The 18,693-nt window shown below is 48.2% G+C and overlaps 1 protein-coding gene across 2 annotated transcripts in view; it reads right to left on the minus strand.

Moving 5' to 3' along the window:
• Nucleotides 1–18,693, minus strand: part of LPP (LIM domain containing preferred translocation partner in lipoma) — a 429,725-nt gene that overhangs the window by 160,326 nt on the left and 250,706 nt on the right. For both annotated transcript variants that reach the window (XM_054983496.1, XM_054983497.1), the window contains one exon: nt 11,817–11,929. In XM_054983496.1, the coding sequence (XP_054839471.1) occupies nt 11,817–11,929 (113 nt within the window). The remainder of the gene's footprint in view (nt 1–11,816; nt 11,930–18,693) is intronic.

Consider the following 18,693-nt stretch of genomic DNA (forward strand, 5'->3'; position numbering starts at 1 on the left):
AGTCCAGCAGCACCTATAAAACTAACACAATTTGTGGTAGGGTAGGAGCTTTGGTATCTGTGGCTCATGAAAGCTTGTACCCTACCACCAATTTTGTTAGTCTTAGAGGTGCTACTGGAATCTTGCTCTTTTCCAATGCTACAATGCTACCCATCTTGATCTGACTCCTCTACGTATGGGATTTCAGTACTTTTGGAAGTGTGTGAAGTCTTCCGCGCGGGAGCTGGCACCACCCGCTTTCCCAAGTGCATCACTTTACTCTGTGCCTGAGGCTCTTCCTGAAGGATCCTAAAAGGGTTGTCAGGCTGTGGCTGGAGCCTCCAGGTCGTGGCTGGAGATCTCCCAGAATTAGAACTGATCTTCAGACCACAGAGATCAGTTCCCTTGGAGAAAATGGCAGTTTTGGAGGGTGAACTGAGAGCTAAACTACAAGAGACGAATTACACAAAGACGCTCATGTGAAGGGAGTTGCCATGTTTGCCGGGAAGCCGAGTTTTAAAAGACAGAGCGGAAGGCTTTGTCAATTTCCTCTCCCTACAGAGCCAGGAAAGATCCTTCCTCAGAGGGTTTATTTCCTCTTCACCTCCTAAAGACTTTGTCAGTTTCACTTCCCCTTCATAGAATCATAGAGTTGGAAGGGTCCATACAGACCATCTAGTCCAACCCCCTGCCCAGTGCAGGATCAGCCTAAAGCATCCCTGACAAATATCCATCCAGCCTCTTCTTGAAAACTGCCAGTGAGGGGGAGCTCACCACCTCCCTAGGCAGCTGATTCCACTTTTGAACTACTCTGACCGTGAAAAAGTTCTTCCTAATATACAGCCGGTACCTTTGTACATGTCATTTAAGCCCATTGCTTCGTGTCCTACCCTCTGCTGCCAACTGGAACAGCTCCTTGCCCTCCTCCAAATGACAGCCTTTCAAATATTTAAAGAGAGCAATCATGTTCCCCCCTCAATCTCCTCTTCTCCAGACTAAACATTCCCAAGGCCCTCAGCCTTTCCTCGTAGGGCTCAGTCTCCAGACCCCTGGTCATCCTCGTTGCTCTTCTTGGAAGGGAAGAGGAAACTAACAACCCCTCTGAGCTTCCATCTCCCTGGCTCTGCAGAGAGGGGAAATTGACAAAGCCTTCCGATTTCTTTTAAAACTCAGCTTCCCGGCTAACACTGCGACTCCCTTCATGTGTGCCTCCTTGTGTGATTCGTCTCTTGCAGTTTTAGCTCTCAGTGGCATTACACCCTGCGGAGGTCCCGCCACTCCCTAAACCCCACACTCTCCCCAGGTTCGCCCCCTTCCCAATCTCCAGGAATTTCCCAGACTGAAGCTGGCAACCCTGATGCCCTATACTTATTTCGCGTGCTGGCTTACGGGGATGATGTAGACAACCCCGCGCCCCCGACTTGCAAGCCAGCCCCTCCTCCACAGTTGATTGGGATGTCTACTTCCAACAGTATTCAAAATGGCCGTGCCAGTGATGGGTTATGTAATCCTATCCATTATTTAAAAGAAGAAGAAGAAGTGAAAGAAACAGAAAGTGCTCTCCTCCTCTGCTTCTCATTCAGGGATGTTTCAGACCGAACGCTAGCCCAAAGCAACCGACAGGATCGGCATCCATTCCCATTAGATCCCATTCAACAGCAGTTAGCTGAGACCTGAGCTGTCGCATCTGATAGACTTGGACATGGTTTGGAAAGGTCTCAGCAGAGCGCATGTCCCCAGTTTAAAGAGCACTCGCTTCCTCTCCCTGTCTTCCTTCTCAGCGCATGAAAATGCAGAATATGTGTTTATTGTTCTTCTGCAGGTGGCCTGGGATTTAGTACTGGGTCACTGCTCCAGCCTAAAATTGGTTGCCCCGGGGGACACTGTTCCTTTCCCCCCTTTTTTAGAGGTTGAGAAACAGAGAGAGAAAGAGAGAATAGGGCGAAAAGGAGATAAGAAAAAGAGATTTGTGATTTAACAAAAAAGAAAGAATAAAACTCAAGTTGCAGTTAAGGGCTTAAGGAGGCACCCACCTCTAACAACCTAAAGGGTGCTACATCACACAAACAGGCCCTAAAATACTGGTCTCTGTGCCGACATTTGCATGAGGGTTCCAGCACTCGGCAGCAACGGCCACTCCTGTGACCTCCAGTTTGTGCACATCCCAATAAACAAGAAGCACCATGGTTTGGATAGAAACACCCCATTAAAGCCTAGGGATGTTAGTCCCCGCTCCCGCTCCCGCCCTCAAATCCTCACCTCCCCTTACCTGGCTGGTAAGGGAGGGGGATGTGCTCCCAGGGTGGCACATGACCAGTGTGATGACATCACTTCCTGGAAGTGATGTCATTGTGCACACTTTGTGTGCGCTCAACGGCAAAGGCTATCAGGTAGGTACCAGTCCTCTGACCTCCCACCTGGGGGGTTGGGGGAGCTGGAAACCCTAATAAAGCCTCTGGCTGTTTCTCTGCCAGCATTTGAGGCAGTTAGGAGTAGGCAGGATAGTACCCTTCCTCTACCACTGTCACTCCAGGCCAGGATTGGTTGGTCAGCCATGACATTAATAGAAGCTGCCAAGTCCCAGGTTTGAATCTTCCTGTAGCTGTGATCATCCTGACAGCTCTCAAGCTTCTATCCCAGATAGATGCAGAGAAGTTAGCCGTGTTAGTCTGTAGTAGCAAAATCAAAAAGAGTCCAGTAGCAGCTTCAAAACTAACCAACTTTATTGCAGCATAAGCTTTCGAGAATCACAGATCTCTTTGTCAGATGCATGCATCTGATGAAGAGAACTGTGATTCTCGAAAGCTTATGCTACAATAAAGTTGGTTAGTCTTGAAGCTGCTACTGGACTCTTTTTGATTACCCCGGATAGCTAACTGCTAGATGTTAGCAAACTGCTAACTAACAAATCGGGTAACTGTTAGATGTTAGATATTCTTTTGTAGCATGATAACTCCATTAAACAAAAGTTGGAGTTGAGGAGGTTTAATAGCAGTATCACCCAACTTTTATTCTGATAACTCCATGTTCAGTGGTGTTATTGTGTTCCAATGGCTTCATCCCCCAAACGGAGCCACCAGTTGGGCGACAGAAACCAAGGCTTCCTTTTGCTGGTGTGGAACAAGTAGGGCTAAACAAGTTTGGCGTAGTGGTTAAGAGCACGGGACTCTAATCTGGAGAACCGGGTTTGATTCCCCCCTCCTCCACTTGAAGCCAGGTAGGTGACCTTGGATCAGTCACAGCTTCTAGGAGCTCTTTCAGTCCCACCCATCTTTCAGGGTGTTTATTGTTGTAGGGATAATAATAGCATACTTTGTAAACCGCTCTGAGTGCGTGTTAAGTCGTCCTGAAGGGAGGTATATAAATCAAATGTTGTTGTTGTTGTTGTTGTTGTTATAATAAACCAGGAGCCACAAAATGACCCCTTGCTTACTTGGAAAGACCAACAAGGCCTTGTAAAAGTTCTCTCCCTTCGCTGCTTCTGTGAAGCCGACTTGTTACTGCCGGACTGCAATTGCAGCTCCACATCCGTAGGAATTAAAATGAGCTATCAAAACTCTTTTTTGCTATGTTTTCAGCTGAATATACAATAGAAAATGGAGCAAGTCACTATCTCCCCCCCCCCCCCCCGCTCCACGTGAAGAGGGCCCTGCAGTCTCTTTGGGGAGCAAGAAAGAGATAAAAGCCTATCGAGAGAGCCATTAAATCTCTCCAAGGCAATAAACACTCTTGCTGATCGAGTGTAACTTCAGAGAAGCCTCTTCTCTCCCCCTCTTAATTAATAAAATTACAGCTCTGAGCTCATTATTGATAATTCTGGCCACTGTTTGAGCTTCCCGTTTCTATGCTTGCTCCCACCCCCGCCGACCTTAATTCTCTCCCAAATGCAGCACGAATTAACGTTTAATTAGCCATTAAATAGAATTAACAGTCCCGGATGGCATTGTGGCATGCTGAACAATCGGAGGAGAAAGGAGCGGGGAGGTTCCGGGCCTGGGAGGCAGCTGGACGTGGCCAGCAAGCCAGAATACCTGTTCGACAAATTTCCACCCATAGGTCTAATGATGAGCCAGCCAAGACAGAATCACAGAATCATTGGACGGGACCTCCAGGATCATCTAGTCCAACCCCCCAAATGCAGAAAATTCACAACTAGCTCCCCCACATGATGACCCCTGCTCCATGCCCAGAAGATGGCAGAACACCAACAAGTTCCCTAGCCAAACTGGCCTGGGGAAAATTGTTACCTGGCCCCAAGGTGGCGATCGACATTACCCTGGCCACAAGAAGTGGCCATGAGAACTAAGCACTAAACACTAAGCTGTGAACTAAACACTGGCGACCCTCATGTGGGGACTGGCATTTCTTGTGGGTAAATTCCTCCCCCCATCTCAGTAGCCTTGTTGGAAAAGAACTTGCTATATGAATGCTGCCTGAGAATTCTTTTGTTAGAATATCTGTTCTCACTTTTGAAAGGTCTCACAGTGATGTATAGGAATTAAAACAACCTTCTATGTACATTTACACGTCTCCTCCTATACTATCCAGCCCTCCAGGTAAGATCTGCCTCCCAGACTCTGCTTGCTGTGCCCCTGCCTTCAGAGGTGAAGTGGGTGGGCAACTAGAGACAGGGCATTTTCTGCGGTGGCACCTCATCTTTGGAACACCCTCCCCCTTTAGACCTGCCATGCGCCTACTTTACTTTCTCTTAGGCCCCAGGCCAAAACACATCTGTGTACCCAAGCTTTTAATGAGGGGTGTTATCTTACCAGCTTCTTAACAGTCTGTTTCCATTTTATGGATAGTTGTATGTGGCTTATATCTGATCACATATTTTTCATGGCTTTTTAATATATATATACACACACACACACACATACACAATATATTGTGTGTATATATATATATATATATATATGTATATATGTATATATGTATATATGTATATATGTATAGTGATGGTTGTTGTGGGTTTTCCGGGCTGTATTGCCGTGGTCTTGGCATTGTGGTTCCTGACGTTTTGCCAGCAGCTGTGGCTGGCATCTTCAGAGGTGTAGCACCAAAAGACAGAGATCTCTCAGTGTCACAGGGTGGAAAAGATGTTGGCAGGTCATTTGTATCTACTCAGGAGGGGTGGGGTTGAGCTGAGTCATCCTGTAAGAGTTTCCCAGGGTGTGGAATGCTAATGGCGGGAGGCTTCACTGTATCCTGAGGAGGTTCTTTTGCATATGGATTGGGGCTTGATGTGTTAATCTTCTCTGCAGGGCTATTGTTGAGTATAGAGTGTTTTGTTAGCCTGGTGTTTTTCAGAACTGGAAACCATGTTCTGTTCATTCTTAAGGTTTCTTCTTTCCTGTTGAAGTTTTGCTTATGCTTGTGAATTTCAATGGCTTCCCTGTGCAGTCTGACAAAGTAGTTGGAAGTGTTGTCCAGTATTTTGGTGTCCTGGAATAAGATACTGTGCCCTGTTTGCGCTAGGCTATGTTCAGCCACTGCTGATTTTTCAGGTTGTCCAAGTCTGCAGTGTCTTTCATGTTCTTTTATTCTTGTCTGGATGCTATGCTTTGCAATAACAATAAAGAAGTGTTTTTCAAACGGTGGGACTCAAAAACGAGCTGCAGGTCTCCTAAAAGCAAGGTTTAACCAGTGGGAAAGTTAAGGGTGGGACATGAGGGGTGTGAAACTCCAGCAATGTCACAATGTCATTTTTAAGAAAACCCAGAAGTGATGTGGGTGGCTCTAGGAATTGCCTGAAAATCTATGGTTTTACCGTAGCAGGCATCCTGGGAGCCCTACCGTAATCCGCCTTGAGTCTCAGTGACAAAGATGGACTATAAACAACATAATTAATATTGTGAAGCCAGCAGGAAGGGAGAGACCTGACAGCAAATTTGAGGCTGTCTCTGCACATAATGTTTACAAAGGCCATGAAATGTAGCCTGGTGCTTCTATTCAGGCACATGGAAATAGGAATGTAGGCTTGTTCAGTGCTAACAGATGTGAGTGTCCTAATGTATGTCGAGGTGTTAGAATTCTGTGTGGAGTTTCTTTGCAGGGAAGCCTTGAACCGTTTAGCATGTAATGAAGAGGGCCCTGCTAGAAAGAAAGAAAAGAAAAGAAAAGAAAAGAAAAGAAAGAAAGAAAGAAAGAAAGAAAGAAAGAAAGAAAGAAAGAAAGAAAGAAAGAAAGAAAGAAAGAAAGAAAGAAAGAAAGAAAAAGAAAGAAAGAAAGGAAGGAAGGAAGGAAGGAAGGAAGGAAGGAAGGAAGGAAGGAAGGAAGGAAGGAAGGAAGGAAGGAAGGGCTCAGGGTGGATTACATCAAATAAAAACATTTCATACAATTTACATCATAAAAGCAATAAAACAGTTTTAAAATTTCAATGTAATGGCTAATACGTCAGACAGCAGCCAGGTGGTGGACGACTCTGATGGGGAGGGCTCAGATCTTCTACTCTTTCCAGGCCAGTGGAGGCCTAGCCCAGCCTCAACCATGTGCCTGGTGGAACATCTCTGTCTTATAGGCCCAGTGGATAGTACTTCCTGCCAGGCCCTGGTCTCAACAGATAGAGAGTTCCACTAGGTTGGAGCCAGGACTGAAAAAGCCCTGGCTTTGGTCGAGGCCAGGTGGGCCTCCCTGGGGCCAGGGACTGTCAATAGTTGTTTATCTCCTGATTGAAGCATCCTCTGGGGTACATATGGGGAGAGGCGGCCTTGCAGATACGCTGGTCCCAGTCCGCATACGGCTTTATAGGTTAGTACCAAAACCTTGAATCTGATTCGGTACTCCACTGGCAGCCAATGCAGCTGGCACAGTATAGGTGTCATATGTGTTCCACTTGACACTCCCACAATAACACACACTGCTGCAGTTTGAACCAGCTGCAATCTCCAGATCAGACTCAAGGGAAGCCCCACGTAGGGCGAGTGACAGCAGTCTAGAGGTGACCGTTGCCTGGATCACTGCAGTTAAGTCGCGGGTTGAGAGGAAGGGGACAATCTGCCTGGTCCGTCATAGGTGAAAAAAAAGAGGACCTAGCAAGCGCTGCGACCTGCGCCTCCTTTTTCAGGGAGGCATTCAGGATCACCCCCAGGCTCCTAACCTTCGGAACTGGCCCAAGCAGCGACCCATTGAGGGTTGGGAGTCGTAGTCCTGAACCTACACACCCACGGCTCAAGTGCAGGACCTCCGTCTTTAGAAAGAAAGAAAGAAAGAAAGAAAGAAAGAAAGAAAGAAAGAAAGAAAGAAAGAAAGAAAGAAAGAAAGAAAGAAAGAAAGAAAGAAAGAAAGAAAGACCCACTGCAGTAAACTATTCAGCAGTGGCATAAAATCTTTACAAGAGCAGTGTAAAACATCTAACAGTGCGGTACAGACAATAAACTAATGACAGCCGAGATAAAAAAGGATGGATTTATCTGGATGTCTAACTGCCAACAGAAATTATTCCTGCTCACTCTCTCTAAGGAGGAGTTCCAAAGCGAGGAACCACAACAGACAAAACCTTTTCCACACTAGCCACACACTCCACACCAGTGGGTGAAAACACTTGGAGAAAGGCCCCATTAGCAGATCTCAGATCTCTGGCAGCAATGCGGAGAATGTTTGTAGCACTTCCAATCGTTCAAAATGTTTCACACTCGCCATCTTACCCAAATCCTCACAAAACCCCTGCAAGGTAGGCCAGTATTACTCTCTGGAATCTGCCGTTGGAGGGCAAAGGGAAAGGAACTTGCCTAAACACAGAGACTGCGGCCAAAAGAAATTTGGACCCAGGGCTTTGTACTACACAGTTTGGCCTCCTGGCCATATACCCGGCCACACAGGGCCATCGGTAGAAGATGGAAAACTCCCTCTGCAGCAAGGTTCACGTTCTACCAAGGCAATTCAGTCCCCACCCAAAGTGGGGTGCCTTTAAAATCTCAGCGAGAGCAAAGCCAACGAGCAGCTCCCCTGCAAAAAAACGTGTTCTGGAGTGTGAATTCTTGGCTCGGATTAAAATGCTGGTGCCCCCCCTCCCCCCAAAATTAAACCTCAGTAAGAAAAAGACTTTCCCTGACCACTCTTTTTCTCTTTTGGCATCTACCAGATCCATTTGGGGTCTCGTTTCTCTAAGCCTTTGAACTGAACTCAAGCCAAGAAAGCAGAGGAGATTTTCATTCAGGCCCTCGTTTTATTTGTCAAAGTCCATCCGCCATGCCCTTGAAACAGTGCTGGGTGAGTAAAATGGGCTAGAAGTACATTAAACCTAACTCGGGGGTTCCCAATCATCCCAATTTCTCTCTTAATCTTTCTCATTATGTTTTCTAAAACCTCCAAGAAACAGTTTTGTCCGCTGAACAGAACTTACCTACCTGCTTAAAAGAGGGCTGTTTTTCCAAGTGGATTACTGCTGGAGCCCGCTGTGCCTTTACAAAGGAGAAGGATTTTCTCATGTTGCAAGGCAAAACTGTGCTCTCGTGCACAGTTCAGGTAAGAGTGCAAGACCACATTCCCTGCAAATTTGCCCAAACTCAGTTCCGAATTTCAGAAGGCAAATATGGGGGCAGCCGTGGTGAGGAATAAGATTGTAACAGCCTGGACTTCCTTGCTTTTCCCCTTTGAGGGGATGAATGGATTCCTGTAGCTTTATTTATTTGTTTGTTTTGTTTTATTTTATTTCACATTTCTATTCCGCCCTTCCCGTGACTGGGCTCACCGCGGATCACAACCCATTAAAATACAATAAAATTCCATGTCCATAAAACATTTAAAAACATCATTAAAATAAAAACGTATTTCTAGTTATACAGTCAGTCTTACAAACTAAAACAGGATGGTGGACAGACAGCCTTCGCAGGGAGGGTTAGATTTTATACACCCCTTGTTGTTTCAGAGCTCAGTCATGTGCCTGGCAGAACATCTCTGTCCTACAGGCCTGGTGAAAAGATAGTAGGTCTTGCCGGGTCCTGGTCTCAGAGCTGGGCCCTGATCTCTTTAGACAGAGTGTTCCACCAGGTGGGAGCCAGGACTGAAAAGGCCCTGGCTCTGGTCGAGGCTAAGTGGGCCTCCTTGGGGCCAGGGACCACCAACAGCTGTTTATCTCCTGATCGGAGTGTCCTCCAGGGAATAATAACATTTGATATATATATATATATACCACCCTTCAGGACAACTTAATGCCCACTCAGAGCAGTTTACAAAGTATGCCATCATTATCCCCACAACAAAACACCCTGTGAGGGGTGGGGTGAGAGAGCTCCAGAGAGCCATGACCAGCCCAAGGTTACCTAGCTGGCTTCAAGCAGAGGAGTGGGGAATCAAACCCAGCTCTCCATATTAGAGTCCCGCACTCTTAACCACTACACCAAACTGGCTCTCAACAAAGCAATCTGAACAAAGTTTGGAAGGATCATTACCATATTCAAGGCACTACACAATCAGGACATAGCCCTTGGAGATCAGCTATATGGATGGGAATGCACGGACTCCCTGCATTTGGGATATTTGGGGTAACAGAACATTAGATACGGTTACTTAAGCTGGCCCAACCAATTGCTGTTATTTATTTAAAACATTTTAGTGCCACCTTTCCACCCAACTCAGGGTTCCCAAGGTGGTGAATAAGCAAAACAATTAAAAGAATAAAAAAAAATACAAAATATAAAAATAATAAAAAATAACAAAATACATAGACTATTAAACAAAACACATAAACAAGAAGGGCCGTTTCCAGATGGCTTACCTGAAGCCACTCCATGCCGCAATGTTTTAGATCGTCCCGGGGAAAACGCGAAATATCGCGTTTTCTCATGCGAGTTTTGCGCGACGTTGCGCAAAACTCGCGCAAGAAAACACGATATTTCGCGTTTTCCCCGGGACGATCCACAACATTGCGGCATGGAGTGGCTTCAGGTAAGCCATCTGGAACCGGTCAAGGTCAGTGAGAGAATGCCATGTAAAGGTGAGCACCTGCTGGAAAAAATGGCAGAAGGTGACAACAGACAAATCTCCCTGGTAGGGGAACTCCATAATTTGGCTGCTATGGCCATGAAGGCCATCTCAGTTAAGAGGATGGGAGCACCCAAAAAAGGGCCACTGAAGATTATTGTAATGGCTGGTAGGTCCGTAAGGGGATAACTGGTCCTTAAGGTATATTTTGCCTTACATACTTTGTGGTGGAGAGTGCCCTCAAGTCATAGCTGACTTAGGGCGACCCCTGGTGGGGTTTCCATGGCAAGAGACTAACAGAGGTGGTTTGCCATTGCCTGCCTCTGCAACCCTGGTCTTCGTTGGAGGTCTCCCATCCAATTACCAAACAAGGTCGACCCTGCTTAGCTTCTGAGATCTGACAAGATCAGGCTCACCTGGGCTATCCAGGTCAAAGACACTTTACATACAGTTTTATCATAAGATGACTCCCCTTCCTGCTTTATCCCAAGCACAAACCTAATTCATCAAAGAGCTCCAAACTGATAAGAAGTCTTATTATATTGCAGATTTATAATGTAAGCAACTAGTTGATGTTATCCTTTCAAAACTGTGACCTCATGCCCTTTATTCCGCCCCCCCGCCCCCTATTTTCCCTTTGGTTTCCCATTTGTAGGTTTTCTTTGTAATTACTACTTAATTTCCCTAAGACTATTATTTTATTTTTGTTTGATACTACTGTATTCGGTTCTTAAACACAATTTTTTTTATTACAAGGAAAATTTGGATGGGGAGAAATTTTGAAGCCTCACGTCATGAGATCTTGGAGATGCGTGTTACAGACCATACTTTCCTCAAGTTCTCAGGCAGAAAAACGTCTCTCTTGGCACCTGCTTTATGAACTTATTTAACGGGAGCTGTTGAAGATTTTTAAACCATCCTGTTTTAAATGTGTTGTTTTTAATGAACATGAATTTTTAATTGTTTTTTTAATATGTTGTTATCTGCCCTGAGCCTGCTCGCGGGGAGGGCGGAAAATAAATTTGAAACAAAATATATAAATAAACAAGATTGATTCGAGGACCCCCGTGTGCAAATTATGCAATCTCACACTGAGACAGGATTTGAGGCCAGTGGCACCTTAGAGACCAACAAGATTTATCTCAGGTGCAACTGGTCCCAAATCCTGCTGTTCTACTGCAAACAAAGACAGCTACCAACCTAAACTATTCTTATTCAAGCGCTACAGCAATCATTATTGAGAAAAATGCATCAAACTGGACCTGTGTTTTTAATACTAATAACAACAGTGCTTATATACCACTTTTCTAGACAGATTAGTGCCCCACCCAGAGCGGCAAACAAGTTAGTGTTATTATTATCCCTACAATACAGCTGGGGAGTTGGCACTGAGAGGAATGGCTTACCCAAGGCTCACGGCAGTAGCAAACCAGCAGAGTGCTTCGCATCCCAACCACTTAATCAAGGCCACCTACTGAGTTCATGGCAGTAGAGGAATTTGAACCAGCAGAGTGCTGATTCGCAACCCAACCACTTACCCAAGACCACCTACCGAGCTCATGGCAGTAGTGGGATTTGAACCAGTACAGTGCTGATTCACAGCCGAACCACTTAACCACTGTGCTATACCAGTTTTTACTACTCCTTTGCAAGCCCCTAACCATTTCCTGCCCCAAACTTGACTTACAGTGCAATCCTGAGAAGAGTTCCTCCAGTCTAAGCTCATTGAAATCAATGGGCTTAGACTGGAGTAACCCTTCTGAGAGTTGCATTGTTACACAATCTATGCAGGGACCTGAGCTTTGTACAGCAACAAGCACACCACTGAAACTTAATATGCATGAACAACTAGCTGTCTTCTTCAAAGGTCCCACAGCCTCTCTTGACGCCCACCAGAAACCACGTCTTCTTACCTCAACGGTGAAAAGGGCTTGATCGGGAGGAGGTGGAGGAGGGAAGGAGCTAGACGGTGGCGGGAGGTTCCCAGAGTCTTCTGACGGAGGGGGTGGCGGTGGAGGGAAATCACCTGCAGACACAGAGAGGGAAAAAGAAGAAGGCTCAAGGCGGAGAAATGTCACGCGCCATTCATGCTGAGACTTGGGAGAACAAACGGCAGAAGAGACGGTGCGGATTTAGAATAACAACAACAACATTCGATTTATATACCACCCTTCAGGACAACTCAACACCCACTTAGAGCAGTTTACAAAGTATGTTATTATTTATTTTTCAGGTTGTTATAACTCGCGTGGAATCCAAAGCAAAGCGGTTACGAATCTCTTTGATGAAAGCCAAAGAGAACACCCAAACGACGATGTATCCGATAGCCAATGGGCTTTGCCAGCATATTTTTTAAAAAATCCAAACCCGTTTTGTATAAACTTCTCCATAGGCATCAATATAACAACATTTAGAGCTCCCACGCAATACAATAATTCACCACCATGTTGGTTAAATTTAACAAGCCAACACTGTGAACTTCTTACCAAAAGCAACATTCCTGGTAGAATTTCCAGGAAAGCACAAAGCAAGAGGTTGTTTCACGCCATTCCATCCTGTTCCATGCTCCGAGCCCAGAACTCATGCAGAGGTGTGCATCTGCACCCTCTGGAGCACATGTGGCTGATTTTTATTGGGATTTGATTAAATGCATAAATAAATGTTTGGAACAAACAGCCAAAGCTGGGTTTAGGAAGACTAGTGGCCGCCAGATGGTTAAAGATGTAGATTATGTCAAAACAGGTTGATTTCCATCACTGGGGAACTCAAACCTTGTGGGCTCTGATTTTTTTTTTGTCTCCAGGTAAGAGTGGTAGTGGGAAGTGCTGTCAAGTCATAGCTGACTTATGGCAACCCCTGATGAGGTTTTCAGGGCAAGAGACTAACAGAGGTGGTTTGCCATTGCCTGCCTCTGCAACCCTGGTCTTCGTTGGAGGTCTCCCATCCAATTATTAAGCAAAGTCGACAATGCTAATTTTCCGAGATCTGATGAGATCTGGCTTGCCTGGGCTATCCAGGCCAGGGCCGAGATAAGAGACCCCTGTGGCAATCCCCTGCTGAACAGGAACTGGAAAGAGAGTGCGCGTATGTAGGGGAGGGTCTCTGCTGTGGAAAGGGGGGGGGGTATGCAGGCATGCAGAAAAAGCCAAGCTTATTTCTAGCAGTAGAAAAGAGAAAGAGTCCAGTAGCACCTATCAAACTAACAACATTTGTAGCAAGGTATGAGCTTTTGTGCGTCACAGCTCACTTCTTCAGAATGAAAAGCCCTCTGCAATCTATTTACCCACTAACTATGGTGAGTGTGTGTGACACAAAAAGGTATCTGAAGAAGTGAGGTGTGATGAAAGCTCCTACCCTACCACAAATGTTGTTAGTCTTACAGGTGCTACTGGACTCTTGCTCTTTTCTACTGCTACAGACAGACTAACACGGCTACCCATCTTTTTTTTTTAAATTAAATTCTATATTATTTTTTTCATAAAAAATTATGAACAATAACAAACAAACCATAACAAGAACAGTAAACACATAATAGGAGAGAGTTATGATCCACAAAACATGAACTATCTCAAAATACATATCGTATGATAGAAAAAGAATGATAACCAATTGTTGCTCCAATGAATTAGTCAAACGTTTGACATGCTAAGGAGCATAGCTTTACAAATAAGCTAAAGAATAACACAATTATTTCACTTTATCATTAATTTCCACATTATTATTCAATAAATAATCCAATATCGGAAAAACAGGGTTAACATACCTGTAACTTATGTTCATCGAGTTCTTCTGTGCTGACACACATGGGGACTGCGCAGGCGCAGGCCAGCCGCCGGAGAATTTTCTAGAGCTTCCATGGCTCCGAAGGGGCCGTTTGTCGCGCGCCTCAGCGACCGTTTTCCCGCCCAAACGGTCACGTGATCCTCCAGCGACCAACGGCCCCTTCCCTCAGTTCTCCCTTGCCGCCGCTTGACCAACACACTTCAGCCATAACACCTTAAAAACACCAATTTCCGTTACAGCCAACACAGTATTGTGCATTGGAGTTCACAGCGGGGTAGGAGGGAGGGTTGTGTGTCAGCACAGAAGAACTCGATGAACATAAGTTACAGGTATGTTAACCCTGTTTTCATCTTCGTTCTTCTGTGCCTCCACACATGGGAGTGCACCAAGCTTCACACAATAAGGAAGGCGGGGGTGAAGTCCAACACAATTTTATTAAGCAAACAAGATCAACAACAAATAGATATGCATATATACATCTATGTAAAAATAATGTGAAAGGACACATAAATACTCAATATTTACATATATACACACCCCCAGGTACATATATACACACTTTCACTCAAGGGTACCCAGCAGGTACGCCAAGAAAGTCATACCAAAACTCCTTCAGGAAAAAAGGGAGTGTAAGACAGCCTTGGCCACAGATACATCCTGCTCCGCATTGACATCAACGGCGTAATGCCTGACAAAGGTGTCTGCAGAGGACCATGTGGCTGCTTTACAAATGTTAACCAGGGGCACCCCCCTGAGGAGTGCCGAAGAGGATGCTTGGGACCGCGTGGAGTGGGCTCTGACATGAAGCGGGCAAGCCACCCCTGCCAGGGAATAGGCCTTGCTAATGGCCGTCACAATCCACCTAGACAGGGTCTGTGAGGAAGCCCTGTTACCCTTGTCCTTGGCCCCAAAACATACAAACAGGTGAGGACTGGAGCGGAATCCCTTCGTCCTATCCAGGTAATAGGCTAGGGCCCTCTTCAAGTCTAGGGTATGGAGGGCCTTTTCCCCCTTAGAGGAGGGTTGAGGAAAGAATGCAGGCAGTGAGATATCCTGCGAGAGGTGGAAGGCGGACACCACCTTGGGCAGGAACTCAAGGCAGGGACGCAGGACCACCTTGTTGGGATGAAACACAAGAAAGGGAGGGTCAGACCGCAGTGCAGACAGCTCACTGACCCTTCTGGCCGACGTGACGGCCACCAAGAATGCTACCTTGTAGGATAGCATATCCAAGGGGCATGTAGCCATAGGTTCAAATGGAGGCAACATGAGCTGTGAGAGCACCAAGGACAGTGACCACCGAGGCACTGGCGCAGACACAGGTGGGTAAAGATTGTACATGCCCTTAAGGAACTGGCGGGATTGTGGGTGAGAAAACACCGTAGCACCCTCAATTCGGGTGTGAGCAGCTGATATCGCTGCCAGGTGGACCTTGAGGGAGGAAACCTTCAAGCCCATACCACGCAAGTGGCACAAATACTCGAATACAACCCCCAAGGGACTGCTGTCAGGCACCACCCCTCTGGCAAGTGCCCAGAGCTCAAACCTGCGCCACTTGGCCGCATAAGCGCGCCTAGTGGATGGCCGACGAGCATTCAGGAGGACCCTCTGTACCTCGTCAGTAAAGCCTATCGGGGAGGAACGATCCGCCAAGCCGTTAGGTGCAGCTGCTTGGGATCGTGGTGGACTAGGCTCCCGTTTAGGAGAAGGTCTTGCCGAGGAGGCAGACTCACATACGTCCGTTTGGACATCCGCAGGAGCTTCGGGAACCAAACCTGCCGTGGCCAGAAGGGGGCCACTAGGATGCAGTCCGTCCCGTCCTCCTCTATCTTGCACAGGACCCTGGGAATCAAGGGGAACGGAGGAAACATGTAGTGCAAGCCCTGCGTCCACGTAAACTGGAAGGCATCCCCAATAGAGAGGGGGTCGCTCCCTGCCCTGGAACAGAACGTGTGGGCCTTGGTGGTCGCCGCAGTGGCGAACACATCTATCACTGGATGACCCCACATCTGGAAGATCGGCCCAACGCACTCTACGTTCAGTTCCCACTCGTGTTCCAGTAAAGGGACCCTGCTGAGGGCATCTGCCCGGGCATTGTCTGACCCAGCCACGTGTATAGCACGGAGCGACACGCCGTTCTTGATAGCCCACTGCCAAGTGAGTGTGGCTTCCCGGCACAGGGCCATGGACACTGTGCCCCCCTGCTGATTCACGTAGTACATGGCAGTCGTGTTGTCCGTCTGCACCAAGACATGACGATTTCTCAGCAGTGCTGTAAGAGACACAAGTGCGAAACGAATGGCCCTTAGTTCAAGCACATTGATATGGAGGGTCTTTTCCCTGTCAGACCAGACATCTTGCACAGCCACATCACCACAGTAAGCACCCCATCCCATCAGAGAGGCATCAGTGGTAACCGTGATGTCATGGTGTTGATACCCAAAAGGGGTCCCTCTAAACAAGTTGTCATCAGACAGCCACCAGTCCAAGGAGGAGAGGATGACCCTCGGGATAGAGAATTTGAGGGACGGAGGGTGCAGTAGAGCATCGTACCTCCGCACAAACCAGTTCTGGAGAGGGCGCATACGCAGCCTAGCGAAAGGCACCACAGAGGTGGCCGCTGCCATATGCCCTAGTAAGCACTGGATAGCGCGCACAGACTGGAACCGGTTCCTTTTAAACATGGACACTAGACCCCTTAGGGACCGAGCCCTCTCCAAGGGGAGCAGGGCCTTACCCTCCACAGAGTCCAAAAGTGCACCAATGTAGGACACCTTGCAGTTGGGCACCAGTTTGGATTTCTCCAAGTTCACCAGGAGCCCCAGGCGTTGGCACGTGCTAAGTACCAAGCCAATGTCCTGCACCAGCCTAGACTCTGAGTCAGCCACGATGAGCCAGTCATCGAGGTACGGAAAGATAGTACAACCTTCTTCCCGTAGGAAGGAAACCACAGGGGCCACACATTTAGTGAACACTCGTGGGGCAGTGGACAGGCCAAAGGGGAGCACCTTATACCGGAAAACCCTTTGCCGGTAAACAAAGCTCAGGTATTTCCTGTGCTCCTTCCGTATGCCCACGTGAAAGTATGCGTCTTTTAAGTCAAGAACCGCAAACCAATCCCCCTGTTTCAGCAAGGCGATCACAGCCGCCAACGTTACCATTTTGAATTTGGTCACCTTGAGGAAGGCATTAAGGCCCCTCAGATCTAAGATGGGACGTAAGCCCCCATCCTTCTTAGGGACCAGGAAGAACCTAGAGAAGAAACCCTTTACAGAGTCGTCATAGGGCAATTCCTCCACAGCACCCTTGGCCAAGAGCGACACGATCTCCGCATCCAGCTCGGCCATAGTGTTATTGACAGCTGTCAGGGGTGAACTGCATCTAGGCAGCTCAACAAACTCCAGCCCGTACCCCAGTTCAACAATAGTTAAGACCCATGAGTCAGATGTTATTGACTCCCACTCAGAGAGGAGTGGACTAAGTCTGTCCGAAAAGTTCAGGGATACGGCTGGCGTGACCTGTCAGTACTGCCTCCCGGCGCCCTGCTGTTCTTTCTGCAGGGCCGGTTGCTGTGCCTGACGAGGTTTGAAGGGCCGACGCCTCCTCTGCTGTTGTGCGGGAGGGTAGGGCCGCTGCTGGTAGGCAGGATACTGATGATAGCCCGGCCGCTGCTGTTGGTATCTGCCCTGGTAGTGGTAAGGGCCGGACCGGGGAGCGTACCGTGACCTGGAGGAGGGCTTGTCCGCTGGAGCCAGACCCAAGGACCGCGCCGTCTGCCTGTCCTCTTTTTTCTTTTTCAGGGTCTCGTCGGTCGATTTGGAGAACAGCGAGTCCCCTTCAAAGGGCATGCTCTCCACCCTGGAACGCACCTCCTGGGACAGGGCCGTAGACCGCAACCAGGAGTGGCGCCTGAGGACCACCGCCGACGCCATCCCTCTAGCAGCAGTGTCAGCAGCGTGGCTCCCAGCGTTCATCTGCTGCTTAGACAGCCTCACAGCCTCCGTCTGTAGCAGGGACACCACAGCCTTCTGCTCAGGAGGGAGGTCCCGGGTATAGGATGCCAACTTCTCCCAGAGGTACAGCTGGTACCCTGCCATGATGGTCTGGTAGTTGGCAATCCTCAGACCCAGCGAAGCGACGATGTATTGGCGCCTGCCCATGGCATCAAGCTTCTTGCCCTCTTTATCGGCAGGCACCGAGGAGTGACCCGATCGTCGGGGGTTGAACTCCTCTGTGACCAAGGAGGAAGGTGGAGGGTGTTTCACCAACGCCGGCCAGGTGCCCTGCTTGATCTTGTAAAGCTGCTCGATGCGCTTGGACGTTGGAGGTTGATCACAGGGCACCTGCCACACCTTCTCCACAATCTCCTCAATACCCTCGAGCATGGGGAAGCCTACGTACGCCGGATTATCTCCATAGATACGTTTGAGGAGCTTGTCCTTGGTCTGGGGAAGTGCCGAAGAGATGTCCATCTCGAGAGCCTTGGCCATCCTTGCCATCTGATCGGCGTAGATGCGGAGGTCCTCGAATGGCGAGTCCGCAGATGGCACTAGCTCCTCAGCCGGCGATGGTTCGGACCAGGACTCCGACTGGTAGCCGCCAAAGCTCTCCACATCCTCCTCATCGGAACCGAGCTGGGATTCCGGAACCTGGAGCGGAGGGGGAGCCCACGCCGACCTCGACGTCGAAGGCCTCGGTTCCGACACGGAGAAGCCCGCAGGTGCCCCCTCCCATTGGCAACGGTATGGCGAGGGGAGGTAGGAAGCCTGCCGATGCCGGGACGCAGTGGACCGGACTGATCGGACACTGTCCCCGGAACCATGCCGCTCACGACCGACCAGAGGTGGAGACGGACGGACAGGCGACGGACGGCTCCGACGAGGAGATGGGCTCTGTTCCAGCCTCGGCGACCGAAGGGCAAGCGATGGTCGGCTCCGACGGTGCGGGCTCGGCTCCGGCCCCGACGAGAATTCCGCGGGCACCGTCTCGAAGGCCATCGGATCCGGC

The sequence above is a fragment of the Eublepharis macularius genome, chromosome 6 (genome assembly GCF_028583425.1).
Source record: "Eublepharis macularius isolate TG4126 chromosome 6, MPM_Emac_v1.0, whole genome shotgun sequence".
NCBI lineage: Eukaryota > Metazoa > Chordata > Lepidosauria > Squamata > Eublepharidae > Eublepharis > Eublepharis macularius.